The sequence below is a fragment of the Mauremys mutica genome, chromosome 13, assembly GCF_020497125.1.
Source record: "Mauremys mutica isolate MM-2020 ecotype Southern chromosome 13, ASM2049712v1, whole genome shotgun sequence".
Taxonomy (NCBI): Eukaryota; Metazoa; Chordata; order Testudines; family Geoemydidae; genus Mauremys; species Mauremys mutica.
The window spans coordinates 38688018-38705161 of NC_059084.1; the positions used below are offsets into that span (position 1 = coordinate 38688018).

General features: G+C 40.5%; 1 protein-coding gene across 1 annotated transcript; it reads right to left on the bottom strand.

Annotated features, from left to right (window-relative positions):
- Window positions 1-689: 689 nt before the first annotated feature.
- LOC123348793 (olfactory receptor 10AG1-like) lies at window positions 690-1616 on the bottom strand. The gene has a single exon (XM_044986432.1). The coding sequence runs from the start codon at window positions 1614-1616 to the stop codon at window positions 690-692; it is 927 nt and encodes a 308-aa protein (XP_044842367.1).
- Between the last annotated feature and the right edge of the window lie 15528 nt (window positions 1617-17144).

A 17144-nucleotide genomic window follows, 5' to 3' on the forward strand; every position in this document is an offset into this window, starting at 1 on the left:
CCGGTATGGCCGATCTTATGTTCTTATGATACCATGTAGTCTGCATTTAAAACATATTTCACATTGGCTTATATTTGAAGATACATATTGTTTCAGACTTTAATGCAATTCTCCAGAAACTATAATGAAGAGGAAGAAAGAAAGAAAGAAAGAAAGAAAGAAAGAAAGAAAGAAAGAAAGAAAGAAAGAAAGAAAGAAAGAGAAAATTTACTTGATCAGAGTACATTATTTTATTACAATTATGCTTGCTTTAGCAAATCCACTTTAATTGCAATTGTTACGTTTTATCAAGAAAAAAGATGTGGAACACATTCAAATACAATATTAAGAAATTGCTTTCTACTTGCTAGTTCCCTCAAGATAGTATTTTCTTCTCTGTTCCTTCCAATACACATGATGGAGTTGAACATGAAAATCAAATCAAATCTTGAGGAATAGGGAACGTATCTGGTTTAACATGTCTTAATGAATCTTTTCAATTTGTCAGAGAGTCTCCAATGTTGTGTAATGTGAAATGCATAATAATAACATGTCTGGTAGATTTTCCAAGGAGTCTCAAATAGCTCTTCAGAAATCTAGAATCTCTCTTGAGGAACCAGAAATGTATCTTAGGGGTTCTGAATTGCCTTGTGAATAATTAAGAGATATCTGGAACATTATTTGAGGAATATGTGGTGTATTTTATGGAATCATTTTCCACCTAATATTTTCCTTAGGGCAATTTTCACTTCCTTGTTCCTCAGACTATATATGAAGGGGTTAAACATCGGTGTCATAATGGTATAAATCAGAGAAAGCAGTTTGTCAGTGTCCATTGAACCCCTTGACTTGGGTTTTAAATATGCAATCATAGCAGAGCCATAGAATAGAGTTACTACAGTGAGGTGTGAGGAGCAGGTGGAGAAGGCTTTGCATCTGCTCTGGGCTGAATGCATCTTCATAATTGTGTGTACGATTTTAATATATGAAATAACAATGAAGAAAAAAGGGGTGATTACGAATAGCAGAGCTGCAATAAACACAGCTATTTTATTCCTGAAGGTGTCCACACAGGACAGCTCCAGCAGAGGGGGGATGTCACAGAAAAAATGGTTAATTTCATGAGACTCACAGAAAGGCAAAGAAAATACCAAATACGTCTGCCCACAATGTACCAGGATGTTGACAAGCCAGGACCAGGCTACCACGCTAGCACAGACCCTGTGGTTCACAATAAGTGTGTAATGCAGGGGGTTACATATGGCAATATAGCGGTCAAAGGCCATGGCCGCCAGTAGAAAACACTCTGTACCACCTAATAAAAGTAAGAAATACATCTGGGCAGCACAGCCGATGAATGAGATTTTTCTATCCTCTGCCAGGCAATTGGCCACCATCTTGGGCAGGGTGATTGAGGCATAGCAGATCTCCACAAAGGATAAGTTCCTGAGGAAGAAATACATGGGGGTGTGAAGGGCGGAGTCCAACACCGTGACCAAGACAATGACGCCATTCCCAATCAGAATCACCATGTAGATGATCAAGAAGACCATGAAGAGCAAACCCTGCAGGTTTGTGAGGTTGGAGTATCCCAAGAGGATGAATCCAGATGTCGTGGTGTAATTTCCACTCACCATTGGATGGCTATATTGAATCTGCAGAGATAACAAAGGCAGTAGACAAGGGTATGTCTTCTGAGGAGATTGTTGGCCTATAACTTTCTCACAGATGTGAAATCACACATCTCAGATGTTATAGATAGAAACCTGCATAGACACCCGTGCCCTTATGACTGAGTTAGTCACATATTCTGGCTAAAAGATGTACAGAAATATAATCAGAACTGCATAACTTTTTGTCAAAGGCCTAATACTGATACCATCTAACACAGATTCTCTCTGAGGTCTAATGACCTGGATCCTGTTTTTTTCAGAGCAGGAAGATGGGGTTTTACCTAGAGCTGGCTGACATTTTTTCAACAACTCCACCCTCCCCCTGAAAAATATTATTTTGACAAAAAAAAGTTGAAAAAAGTGAGGGGAAAATATAGGAAAATTTGGGAGTAAAAACACCTTATTGTTGTTTAAAACTTTTTGTCCAAATAGAAAAGTCTGAAAAGGATTTAGAAAGTGATGTGTTAATTTCACTCACATTTCATACCTCTAAAAATCTCTTCCCCTTTTTGATATTGGGGTGAAAAAGGGAAATCAGTAAAATGTGAAAGTGAGTTTTCCCCATTTTTTCTCATTTTTTCCTCTTTTTCTTTCACTTCAGCACATTTATTGCTCCACAGAGTCCAGGTCTCTCTCTTCAAAAGTACTTATGCTTTTCATTTGTCCCCTACTTATCTTTATCAATTTCCTGTTTACAAGGAATACCCCAATGTCAACTGCACCCAAATCCCTGTAACAGGAAGAGGATCCCAAGTAGAAGTAATGTTGGCCATGCTTAGTCTACACTCATGAGTAGCAAATTCAACTACTTTGTCCATCTAACAAAGAAAGGTCTATCAAGATCCAATAGCTGGAAGTTGAAGCAGACTAGAAATAAGGCCTAATTTTTTTTAAAAGGAGAGTAATTAAACATTGGATCCCCTACCAAGGGTCATAGAGGATTCTTCATCATTGACAATTTTAAAATTAAGACAAGTTTTTTTCTACAAGATCTAATCTAGGAATTGCTTTAGGAGAACTCTAGGTCTGTATTTGTCATAAACAGATAGTTATGGGTTAATGTCTCTTTTACCTATAAAGGGTTAACAAGCTCTGTGAACCTGACAGACACCTGACCAGAGGACCCATCAAGGGACAAGATAATTTCAAATCTCTGAGGAGGGAAGTCTTTGTCTGTGTTTCTTTGTTTTGGGGGCTGTTCTCTCTTGGGATTAAGAGAGGCCAGACACACATCCAGGCTCTCCACGCTTCCTGAAATATTTCCTTCTATTCAGTATAGTGAGTATTAGCAAGGCGGATTAGTTTTGTGATTAATTTCTGTATTTGCAAATGTGTGTTTGCTGGAGAAATATCTTTATTTCTGTTTGCTGTTACTTTTGATTATTCTGAGAAAGGGGGAGGGGAGTCCCTCTAGGTTTATAAGCTAGACCCTGTAATATTTTTCATCCTGGTGTTACAGAGATAGTGTTACTTTCTTTCTTTCTTTTAATAAAATCTTTCCTTTTAAGAACCTGATTGATTTCTTCCCTTGTTGGGAACCTCAGGGGAAGAGGAGGGGGGAAGGTGAATCCGTCTTTGTTTTGATTCAAGGAGTTTGAATCAAGGTGATCTCTCCCAACGGCTAAGGGAGGGGGAGGTGGGGGAATGGGCTATTTCCCTTTGTGTTAAGATCCAAGGAGTTTGGATCGGTGTTCCCCCGGGAAAGTTTTGGGGGAACAGGGAATGTGCTAGACACTGGAATTTCTAGCTGGTGGCAGCATTACCAGAACTAAACTAGGATTTAAGTTTAGAGGAGCCCATGCAGGTCCCCATCTTGTGGACGCTAAAGTTCCAAGTGGGGAATAAACCGATTTGAACCGTTCATGGTAGTGAGCACTATACCCTGGGGATAAATGCTTCTGGAATCAAGCACTAAATGTATATTCTGGATATTCATAAAGGCCTACATGAGTTCGGTGAGAAACACCTAATGAATGCCTAGCTCTCTTAGTATCTTTTGAAATTCCCAACCAGGATTCTGCCCATTCCCCTTACAATGAGAAACACCTAACTCCAGTAGTTCTTCTGACCTGATATCTCTACTCAGACATTAAGGTTCTACTCTGTGAGAAGGACCGTAGCAGATTCTGGTGCTTGAGGAATTACAGGTAGAACATACATTATTGATTGAAACTGAAAATAAAAATTAAAATGTTAAGTGTGACAGTGAAATTGGGAATCAAAAAGAGAAAGGATATGAGGAAGGCCACAAAAGAAATGCACAAAGTTCTGTCGAGGGAAAACTCAATGAAGAAAAATACTAGATTTAAAAAAAAAATGGAAAAACATTATTTCTCAGAAATTTTATAAATGTGTTTTGCTCTGTTTTGATCACTTAATAGAATTGGTGGTGTGTTTCAAAATTTGAAATTTTGAACCATGAAGAAAAATTTGAAAAAAATCTTGAGAATTTTTTACATTTTTTCCAGGATTTTTTAAAAAAATGAATACAAGTATAAGAAAACATTTTTTTTATAAATCCTGTTTTCTCTGTCCAATTTCACCACTTTTCTGCCAACACTAATACAGATGACTAATATTATTCCCCAAAATAGTCCAGTTGACTTCTGAAATATCAATAAACACGTTTTTTTTCTGTTTTATGAGTACAGTAGAACCTCAGAGTTACCAACACCATAGTTATGAACAGTCCAGTCAACCACATGCCTCATTGGGAACCAGAAGTATGCAGTCAACGTTCAGGTATAAACTTTTGAAAGAACAACCATAACATTTTGTTCAGTTATGAACATTTCCGAGTTATGAACAACCTCTGTTGTTCCTGAGGTGTTCGTAACTATGAGGTTCTACTGTAAAAGGCAAAACACTGTCCACTGAAACTTAGAATCATAGAATCATAGAATATCAGGGTTGGAAGGGACCTCAGGAGCAGGATCAACTCAAAGCAAGACCAATCCTCAACTAAATCATCCCAGCCAGGGCTTTGTCAAGCCTGACCTTAAAAACCTCTAAGGAAGGAGATTCCACCACCTCCCTAGATAACTTAATGAGACAGAGTCTGCTCTCAGTTATTTTGGTGTAAATCTAAGATGGCTTTACTAAAAATGAGGTTCCCCAGTGGCTAGTATATCAAATTAAATCTCATTTTACATGTTCTATTTCTGGCTGTTTCATTTCTCTATCTCTAAAACAGGGCTATTGTTTGTTTTGGCTATTTTTGAAACCTCATGCACAAATGCACCAAATACACATCTGCGTGCACACACAACTGTACATAGGAAGACTTAGGGGCACACTGATTGATAGGAAGACCTAAGCAAAAATGTGTTACCTTTAACACACAAACAAAGCAAACGTGCAATTTATGAACATATTGAAAAGCATGCATGTACACAGGGTCAGAGACACTACACACACACCAATACATATACATTGCACACGCTTCCTAAAACATATGCATCGACAGGTGCAAAGATACTGTTGCAGGCCCTGTAACACAATCACAGCCAGACTCACAAATACCCCCCCCCACACACACTGCAAATGTACTCTCATTTTTTCCAACACACATTTGTTATAAATATACCCAGGGACTTTCACAAGCACATAAAAATTACAACACTTACACACAGCAATTACTGTGAAATACACCCTGGACTCACTAACTAACACCTGTGGAGAAACTCACATATTCAAACACAGGATCCCAAAGTATATCCCCATACAATCTATCTATCTATCTATCTATCTATCTATCTATCTATCTATTGTGGTGAGACATGAAAAAGTAAGGTATAAAACTTTGGTTTCAGGCTGTGATTTTCAAAATTTCCTGAGAAAAGTTTAGGCATCACATTTTTGTGAACATTTGAGTTTCAACCAATCAGAATTTTCCAATAAAAGAAACTTTCACAGAAAAAGTCATGCCTAGCCTATACTTTTGCCTATACTTATCTATCAATCTTCAGTTGCATGTAACAGCTGCATGAGATGATGTAAAGTTTATAAACATGTGTAATCTCATTCACATGATGACAACAGGATTACCTGCATGAATTAAGTTACTCATGGGCATCAGTTTTGTAGTCTCAGGTCATGAAAGATAACTTCTTGTAGCTCAGTCAAACACGTCAGACCGGGCATTGAACTGCTTCATGGAGCCTTAGAATGACTAAGGATAAGAATATTAAAGTTGCATATACCAGGTATGGTCTCTCAGCCTCTTCTTTTGACACAGCCCAAACTATAAAGAATATTATTTTTGGTAAAGCTAACAGGGAAAAAGGCCTGGTAAAATGAATAAGAGAGTTCTACCTCCTTCGGGAGCAAAGACACAATGCGAGCAAGGTCCATTAGTCCACAATTCCAGTAAGACACACTCCTCTCTCTGGCCTCCTCCCTGCTTTGACCTCTTTTGGAAAACACATGTGTGTCTTTAGAAGAACTTTCCATCAGTCTCTCCCCACTTCCCTATGTACTGGTAGCCAGTGACCTCTGACGGAGTGGCAGAGCAGAGGGTATTGGTTACATTGTTGCTCATCCATTTCCCAAAGGTCACTGTTACCAATGTTAGAAACTGACTCAGCTTGGTACCAAGGGGACTCAGTCTCATTAGCTGCATCCAAGCAGCATCAAACATAGTTCTAGGAACTGTACAGTGACACTAGCCAAATTCAGCAGTGAGTGGAACCTTCTCACTGCCCCACAACCAGCCCTGACCCAGATGCTCCAATCACTGCTTGGGGGGGTCTGAAATTCTAAGGTTCAAACACTGCATGGGACACATGTTGTGGTTCCTTCCAGTTGTATGTTATTGGAAATCTGACTGTCTGTGGGAGAGCAGTGGTGTCAGTCAAGTCAAGGTCATTACAAAGCAGGTAACACACTGTTCACACTCCTGTAGATTTTATGATCCTGATTCAGGAAGACACTCAAATAGGTGCTGAGCCTTTAGCAGGTCATGAGTCCCACTGACTTCAATTAGACTAATCACATGCTTAAAGTAGATTCATTTTTAAATTCTGTGATGAATTGTGGTCTATATTTGTTCTTTTTTTTCCCTTTCATCCCCAAGAATTATCATATGGATTGAATGCACATGCTCTGCTCTTCTCGTAGGGAAAAACTATCATGAGATCTGAATTTCACAATCATAGAAGACTAGGGTTGGAAGGTCATCTAGTCCAACCCGCTGCTCAAATCAGGACCAATCCCCAACTATTTTTTTGCTCCAGATCCCTAAATGGTCCCCTCAAGGATTAAACTCACAACTCTGGGTTTAGCAGACCACTGCTTAAACCACTGAGCTAGCCCTCCCCAAAATGGCCCTTTACCTCTATGTTGGGAGAAAAGTAAACTTTCTATTCAGCCACCCTCAGTATCTGGAGGTAGTGCTCAAAATTCCCATTGCACTGGTTTGGCTCAGATCTAGAACTGCTTCAAAATATCCCTGACACCCATGCAAAAATTTGAAATTTTTTCCATAATTTTTTTCAGCAGAACATGTTGGGGTTATTTTTTCAGAAACACAAAAAACTTGAACAGAAAAAATGGTTCAATTTCCTGTTAAAACCCCTCAAGGCAACTTTCTAGAGGCACATTTGGTTCACAACAAGCTGGAGTATAAATTAGTCCTGCACTAGTCTTCTGCATAGTAAATATCAATGTAGAACCTTGCGGAGTGCATTAAAAGTTCTATAGTGTGCTTCAATTTGTTTCTAAGCAGGGTGAATGAAAAAATGCACCAAAAAAGAGTTTGTCAGATTCATTCAACAACCTTCCCTTAACAGGGCCGGCTCCAGGGCTTTTACCACCCCAAGCAGCAAGAAAAAAAAAAAAAAAGCCATGATCGCGATCTGCAGCTCTACCACCGTCGCTTCAGTCTTCGGCAGCAATCCGGCAGCTGGTCCTTCGCTCCAAGAGGGACCAAGGGACCCACCGCCAAAGACCCAGACGTGCCACCCCTCACCGCTGGCCGCCTGTGACGTTATTGATATAAATTGGGACCTTATAGAACATGGGTTGCAACCAAGGTCCTGCAGTGGCACCAAATCTTAGATAAAGGGGGTCATCTAAGGTGTCTAAGACCAGGTTATGGGTTGCTGGTTATAATTATGCTGTCTGTATGTCTGTATCATTTTTAGTTGAAGTTATGAATGTTGGCTCTATGCTGTATTTCAAGTTTGTGCTGTGCTTCTGGGGGAAGCCTCCCAGACAAGCTGGTGTTAGCTCTGCTTAGCCTGCTTGATGGCCCATTAAGGACCATCAGCTGCACAACTGACCCATGGAGAGAAGGCAGACACGCCTTGTGACTCAGCAAGGTATGCAGAGACTTGTCCATGTGACTGCAGACTCCATTTTGCTGTGATTTTCCACAGTGAGAACAAAGAGATTCTTACACCTGGAAAAGTCTATATAAGGCTGATGCATCATCTCCATCTTGTCTTCAATCCTGCTTCTGACCTCTGGAGGGACTTTGCTACAAACTGAAGCTCTACACAAGGGACTGAATGACCCATCCCAGCGGGGGGTGTATTCCAGAGACTTAATTTGAACCTGCAGTTTACTCCATTACTGCTGCAAGCCTGAACTAAGAACTTTGCCATTACTGTATGTAATTGATTCCATTTAACCAATTCTACCTCTCATCTCTACCTTTTTCCCTTTGTAAATAAACCTTTAGATTTTAGATTCTAAAGGATTGGCAACAGCGTGATTTGTGGGTAAGATCTGATGTGTATATTGACCTGGGTCTGGGGCTTGGTCCTTTGGGATCGAGAGAACCTTTTTCTTTTATTGGGGTGTTGGTTTTCATAACCATTCATCCCCAGGACGAGTGCACTGGTGGTGATGCTGGGAGACTGGAGTGTCTAAGGAAATTGCTTGTGTGACTTGTGGTTAGCCAGTGGGGTGAGACCAAAGTCCTTTTTGTCTGGCTGGTTTGGTTTGCCTTAGAGGTGGAAAAACCCCAGCCTAGGGCTGTGACTGCCCAGTTTAAGCAATTGGTCCTGATTTGGCACTCTCAGTTGGGTCCCGCCAGAATCGCTCCGTCACACCGCCCCAAGCAGCTGCTTACTGGGCTAGTGCCTGGAGCCAGTCCTGTCCCTTAAAAGAGAAAAGAGAAAAGGGGAGGGGGGATGAAAGAGGAGAGAAAAGGAGAAGAAAAGAAGAGGAGAAAAAAGGAAAAGAGGGAAAATAATGGAAAAAGTAGAAAGAGGCGGGGAAAGAGAGAAATTCAATACAAAAAAAGAAAAAAAAAGAGAGAAAAGTCAAAAAGGTCAGAAGATAGAGAAAAAAATAAAATAACTGTCACAGTGTTTTGAGTGCACCATCTCCAGGTATCAGGTGTTGAGCCTTCATCTTTCTGGGGTGGAGTCCTGTGATTCTCCCATTCCCAGACCAGACTCCCTAGGCTGCAACACCCTGCGCATCAACCAGGACTACTCAGCAGGTCCAACTGAACTCGGTACCAGCACGTGTCCCCTCAGGGAGCTGTGACCAGTGGTGAACAGTGTCCCAAAAAAGCTGCCTTAAAACAAAGTATTTTTCAACCTGAACAGAAGGAGTACAGAACACTAGAGAAAAGGCCTACACACATGTTTATTTAACCTAGAGACCTGCCTACCTTTGGCAAAACTCTTAGGTAGGCTAAGCTTCCTTCAGGAACTCCCAACCACTGAAGGTCTGTGTGTGTGTGTGTGGGTGGGGGGGTAGTTTCTCTACCCAAACCCTCTCACCAAACTAGCTTTTCCTCTATTCAGGGAGTGTGTCTCTTTAATCTCCTTCAGCCTTTGATCTCCCTCCCTATAAAATAATCATAAAACAGCAAATGACACTCCTCAAATGGGAAGAGAGCAGATTTTGGAAATGGCCAGCATATTGCATCTGGAATTTTCAAAATAGTCTATGGGAGGTGCTCAATTTACATTCAAAGACATTTGGGTGCCTATCCCATTTAATCCCCTTTCAAAGCCCCAGACATCATAATTTATTTACAAATGACTAAGCTGACCTTAGTCACCGGACCTGCTTAGGTGCTTTTGAAAATCTCAGTAGGTGTCTATGTGAATTTTTAGGTACCTAAATACCTGTAACAATCTGACCTTTAGGCATTTTTGAAATTTTTTCCTTTAGTCTCTCAGTGTCCTAGTTACCCATCTGTAAAATGGGGTTAATAGCATTTCTCTACCTCACAGAATATTGTGACAATGAATATGGGAAAGGCTTGTCTTCATTGCAAGGGTTAGCTTGAGTTAGTGCACTCAGGTTACTCCACTCAGGTGAGCCTAGCCAGCCTTGGAATGCTGTGTACACATACCCTCACTGGAGCTAGCCTCGCTCCAGTGAGGGTACATCTACATTGCAGTCTGAGGTGTGACTGCAGCATGGATTGAGACGTCCACACTAGCACAGCTAAAACCAGTGGTGTGGATGGGGTGGCACAGGCTTCAGTGCAGGCTGGAGACCCTGGTAGGTACTTGATTTATTTATTTATTTTTAAAACTTTTTATTAAGGCAACGTTACAATAAAATGTTAACATACTAATGTACATTACATAGTCCAATTCAGGATCAATACTACTTTACACGTTACTTGTTCAAAGAACTTGGCTAAAGATTCTGTTTTGTTGGCTGTGGAGTCCTCTGCGCATACTACAAAGGGAGAACAAAAATCTACCTACCTGGCCTCTTATTGCCACTTCCCTGGTGTAGATGAAAACTTCTCCATTACAAGGACAGTTGATATTGTGGGGGACATGAGGGTCAGTTTGCACTTAGGCCAGTTCTTCGTTCCCTGGCTGATGCCAATACAGGGTGCTAAAAAGGGATTTCTTCTCCTCAGTCCTTCAGAGGAATCCAAGGCCCAATCTAGGCCTGAATTTGGCATCAAGATGCATCTATTTTGGAATTGTTTTACTTCATCCAAAGGGAACTGTTAACTTTCACCTGAACAAAACTGCAAACATCACTAGAGCTAGAATCATAGAACCATAGGGTTAGAAGGGATCTCAAGAGTCATCTAGTTTAATCCCCTGCCACGATGTGGTATTTCTTGTATCTAAACCATCCGAGACAGATGGCTGTCCAGCCTCTTCTTGAAAACCTCCAGTGAAGGAGCTTCCATGACTTCCCTAGGCAGTCTGTTCCATTTCCCTACCATTCTTACAGTAAGGGAGTTTTCCCTGAGCTTTAATCTAAATCTGCTGTGCTGCAGTTTGAACCCATTAGCTCTTGTCCTGCCCTTTGTGTCAAGAGAGAACAACATTTTGTGAAAAGCCTTTCAAGTATTTGAAGTCTGCTATCATATTCCCCTTAATCTCCTCTTTTGCAAACTAAGCATATCCAGTTCCTTCAGCCTTTGCTCATATGACTTGTATTCCATCCCTTTGATTATTTTTGTCACTCACCTCTTGGTCCTTTCCAGTTTCTCTATATCTTTTATATACAGTGGTGACCAAAACTGGACACAGTACTCCAACTGAGGCCTAACCACTCCTGGGCAAAGCAATACTATCACCTCCTGTGACTTGCATGCTATGCCTCTGTTAATGGAAGCTAAACTTGCATTTGCTTTTTTTGCAACAGCATTGAATTGTTGACTCATGTTGGGGATGTGATCTGTCATAACTCCCAGATCTTGCTGACCAGTGCTGCTGCCAAGCCAGTTACCCCCCCATTCTGTCCAAAATTTTCTAGGTAAGGTGCTACACTTAAAATTTAGGTTGATATAGTTACGGCACTCAGGGATGTGAAAAATTCACACTCCAGAGTACCATAGCTATGACAACCTAACCCTGGTGTACACCCAGCTAGGTCAGTGGAAGAATGCTTCCATCAACCTAGCTTCCATTGCTTAGGGAGGTGGTGTTCCTACAGCCTTGGAAAAACATTTCTATCATTGTAGGATGCATCTACACTACACTACAGGGTTATGACAGACTAGATATGGAGCCATAGCTCTGCTGCTATGATCCCTTTAGTGAAGACGGGTCCTAAGTGTTATTTTGAAGCACCATTGCATTTGGCACCATGGAAGCACAATGGATTTGTTTCTTTCATAAAATATTGTTGTTTCAAAAATCAAAAATATTTTGTGAAGGAAACAAATCCATTTTCACAGACCTTTTGTTTTGCAAGAGGGAAGAATTGTAGAAAAAACAAATCAAAATGACCAACATCAAAAGCATCCTTTTGTGACTGTTGCCATTCATCATTCCTAGATTTGGGAGGAAGATGGGGTAACAACAAACAAACAGAAAAAGAAAAGAAAATCAGAAGCTTCGTCAGGCTTCCTCCAGCACCAAATCATCACCTCTGTGTCATAATAAGATAAGACAATCTTGAATACCGAGCTCTTTGAGTTTTGTGAATTATTTTTCTGGTTGAAAAATGAAAAATTTGGAAAACTTTTCATGTTCAATGTTTTTTTCTTCCCATCCATCCACCCCATTTTTATCATTTTTAACTCTCATGCCTCTCTTTTCTACTTTCCCCATTTTGGCACTGATACAAAGGGAAATAATGTATAATTGGAGGGAAAGATTCCATTTAAAAAATTGGAGGTTTTGTTTGTTTATTTGTTTATTTTTCAGATTTCAGAATTTTTCTTGGAAAAGGTAGGGAAAAGTCAGGTTAATCATGGCTAGATAATGTAGATTAAAAGAAACTGAAGTCAAAAGTCAGCAGCATGGGAAGCAACTCCATGAATGCAGGAGTTTTCTGTATTCCAGTGGTATCCCAAAGTTGAATTGTAATCCTGTATTGGCTACTGGGAACTGGAAGTGAAGAATAAATCACTATTTAGGCCACATTCTGCTCCCCTTGAAACCAAACTTCCCATTGACTTAAATGGAAACAGTTTCCAACTGTTTCTTTTCAGAAAATATATTTTAAAAATAAAATATCCTAAGATTGATTTGAAACTTACATTCATGGAAGCAGAGAGACAAGGTGGGTGTGGTAATATCTTTTACTGGACCCACTTCTATTGGCGAGATAGACATGTTTTTGATGTTACACCGAGCCCTTCTTCAGGTCTGAGAAACTTACTGAGGCCTGGTCAACACTATAGGGTTTGGTCAACTTAAGGCAGCTTTCGTTGACCTAATTCTATCGGCATCCACACTAAAATGTAGCTCCCACTGATTAACTCACCCACTATACTGACTTAATAATTCTACCTCCATGAGAGGCATAGCGCTTATTTCAATGTAGTCAGCTCGATGCAGAGTTGATTTAGACACTGCATTCTTACATCAACTTTTGCTGCCTTTCAGAAGCCATCCCACAATCAGCGATTTCCCTACACCCCCCCCGAACTTCCCCAACACCCCTCCCCCCAGTTTTGTGAACTAGTTACATGCCAAACCTGGTGGCTGAACTTTGCGACTTTGTCCTCATTCACAACTATTTCACATTTAGGGACAATATATACCTTCAAGTCAGTGGCACTGCTATGGGTACCCGCATGGCCCAATAGTATGCCAACATTTTTATGGCTGACTTAGAACAACGCTTCCTTAGCTCTCGTCCCCTAATGCCCCTACTCTACGTTGATGACATCTTCGTCATCTGGACCCATGGAAAAGAAGCCCTTGAGGAATTTCACCATGATTTCAACAATTTCCATCCCACCATCAACCTCAGCCTAGACCCATCCACACAAGCGGTCCATTTCATTGACACTGCTGTGCTAATAAGCAATGGTCATATAAACACCACCCTATACCAGAAACCGACTGACAGCTATACTTATCTACATGCCTCCAGCTTCCATCCAGGACACACCACACAATCCACTGTCTTCAGCCAGCTCTAAGATACAACCGCATTTGCTCCAATCCCTCAGACAGAGACAAACACCAACAAGATCTCTATCAAGCATTCTTAAAACTACAATACCCACCTGCTGAAGTGAAAAAACAGATTGACAGAGCCAGAAGAGTACCCAGAAGTCACCTACTACAAGACAGGCCCAACATAGAAAATAACAGAACACCACTAGCTGTTACCTTCAGCCCCCAACTAAAACCTCTCCAGCGCATCATCAAAGATCTACAACCTATCCTGAGAGATGATCCCTCACTCTCACAGATCTTGGGAGACAGACCTGTCCTCGCTTACAGACAGCACCCCCAACCTGAAGCAAATACTCACCAGTAACCACACACCGCACAACAAAAACACTAACCCAGGATCTATCCTTGCAACAAAGCCTGATGCCAATTCTGTCCACATATCTATTCAAGTGACACCATAATAGGACCTAATCACGTCAGCCACACCATCAGGGGCTCATTCACCTGCACATCTACCAATGTGATATATGCCATCATGTGCCAGCAATGCCCCTCTGCAATGTACATTGGCCAAACTGGACAGTCTCTATGCAAAAGAATAAATGGACACAAATCTGACATCAGGAATCATAACATTCAAAAACCAGTAGGAGAACACTTCAACCTCTCTGGCCATTCAGTAACAGATTTAAAGGTGGCAATTTTGCAACAGAAAAGCTTCAAAAACAGACTCCAATGAGAAACTGCTGAACTTGAATTAATATGCAAACTAGATACAATCAATTTAGGCTTAAATAGAGTCTGGTAATGCCTGAGCTATTACACACATTGAATCTATTTCCCCATGTTAAGTATGCTCACACCTTCTTGTCAAACTGTCTTAAATGGGCCATCTTGATTATTACTCTAAAAGTTTTTTTTTCTCCTGCTGACAATAGCTCATCTTAATTAATTAGCCTCTTAGAGTTGGTTGGGCAACTCCCACCTTTTCATGTTCTCTGTATCTGTATATTTATCTCCTCACTATATGTTCCATTCTATGCATCCGATGAAGTGGGCTGTAGCCCACGAAAGCTTATGCTCAAATACATTTGTTAGTACTCCTGTTCTTTTTCTGGATACAGACTAACATGGCTGCTACTCTGAAACATGCCAATTTAGTCACTGTTTGGAAATTTGAATTGAAATTGAAACATTAATACATACTTTAAAAGCATATACAGTGTATGACAAAATACATGTATCTGAAAAAGTATAATAGATTTGAAAAGCATGAACATAGACTAGCTTCCTTATACAGCTGTTGTTTTTAATGACAATGTCAGTGCATTCATTTCAGTGATGTTGGCCAACCTAATAATTACAAATGATGATTTGTAAGCAAAGTCTAAATGAGCTCACCCTGAGAGCTAGTGATGAGCTGGGGGGAAGGGCTTCAGGACCAGATTGTATTTACATTCACACCTAATCTACCTAGGTATCCAGCAAACAGAGCTGTGTTGCCCAAGTGATAGATTTTGGCTGGGGTTGGGTTACAAATCACATGAATGTGGGGGAGGGGGATGAAATGTTGTTCTTATTGTATGAGTAAAGGTCAGTAGAACTGTACTTAGCCTGTGCTGATTGAGGGCATCAGGAGAGAGGGTGGGGACCTGTCCCTCGCCACTGTTTAAAGACAAAGCTGATTAGGCTCCATAGATAGTCTTTTGTTCTGTTAAGTGACCACTGCAGCTGAAATCACTGCTAATCAGGTCTAAGTGCTTAGTCCTGCTGTGGGGACAGTGTTCCTGTGAATACAGTGTTTTTGTGTAAGAGACAGCCCAGACTGCACTAGCAGCGAGGTTCCCACACTGAGAGCTCAGCTGAAATCACTGAGAGCTGGGTGGAACCTCAAGAGACCAATTCGCAGAGGTCACAGTGGCAGGTGGCAGAAGAAGGTGACTGCACAGGGCCATAGGAAGCAGAGTGGTGGAGTGAAAGGTGGCACAATGAACAGCTGTTGCCAGAGAAAACAGTGAGCAGCTGGAGGAACAAGCAAGGTGCCTTCTTGCCCCCGACCTGGGAGGTGTACTCACGTGAAAGCACCTCTGAACTCTGAGTCTCCACTAACCAAGGACAACACCGGTGAGTGGGATGCGGTGAAGGGAAAAGTGAGGGGCACGTTAAATAAACATTTGTTTGTTGGACTATATTTTAGTGACTTTGCTCCAGAATGCTAGATTTGTGACTGGGAATGGAAACTTATATAAATATGTTTCCTAGTAGACCAAGATTTTTAAAATGCATTATTTGCCAATGTTGTTATCTCACATCGTTGCTATCCTGAGAGGTCATTATGTTGGGGAGTTACTGTACTAAACATATTTTTATTATAATTAATTTTTACATTAGAATGGTCATACTGGGTTAGACCAATGGTCCATATAACCCAGTATCCTGTCTTCCAACAGTGGTCAAGGCCAGGTGCTTCAGAGGGAATGAACAGAACAGGGAATCATCAAAGATGGTCCATCCCCTGTTGCCATTTCCCAGCTTCTGGCAAACAGGTTAGGGATACTCAGAGCATGGTGTTGCATCCCTCCCCATCCTGGCTAATAGCCACTGATGGACCTATTCTCCAGGAATTTATCTAGTTCTTTTTTCAATCCTGTTATAGTTTTGGTCTTCACAGCATCCCCTGGCAAAGAGTTCCACGGGTTCACTCTATGTTGTGTGAATAAGTACTTCCTTTTATTTTTTTGGAACCTGCTGCCTATTAATTTCATTGGGTGACTGCTAGTTCTTGTGTTATGTGAAGGATTAAATAACAGTTCCTTATTTACTTTCTTCACACTAGTCAAGATTTTATAGATCTCTACCATATCATCCCTTAGTCGTCTCTTTTCTAAACTGAAAATTCCCAGTCATTTTAATTTCTTCTCCTGTTTCATACCCCTAATCATTTTAGTTGCCCATCTCTGTACCTTTTCCATTTCCAATATCTCTCTTTTGGGATGGGGTGATCAGATCTGCACACAGTATTCAAGGTGTACACATACCATGGATTTATATAGAGGCAATATAATATTTTCTGTCTTATTATCTATCCCTTTCTTAATGATTCCCAACATTCTGTTTGCTTTTTTGACTGCTGCTGCACGTTGAGTGTATGTTTTCAGAGAACTATCCACAATGACTCCAAGATCTCTTTCTTCAGTGTTAACAGCTAATTCAGATTCCTTCATTTTGTATGTATAACTGAAATTGTTTTCCAATGTGTGTTACTTTGCATTTATCAGGATTGAATTTAATCTGCCATTTTGTTGCCTAGTCACCCAGTTTTGTGAGATCCCTTTGTAACTCTTCACCATCTGCCTGGGACTTAACTATCTTGAATAGTTTTGTATCATCTGCAAATTTTGCCAGCTCACTGTTTACTCCTTTTTCCAGATCATTTATGAGTATGTTGAACAGCAATGGTCCCAGTACCGACCCCTCTGGGATACTACTATTTATCTCTCTCCATTCTGAAAACTGATAATTTATTCCTCCCCTTTATTTCCTATAGTTTAACGAGTTACTGATCCATGGGAGGACTTCCCTCTTATCCCATGATGGCTTACTTTTCAAAAGTCAATTTAAATTAAATACATTTAAAATATATATATATATATATATATATATATATATATATATATATATATATATATATATA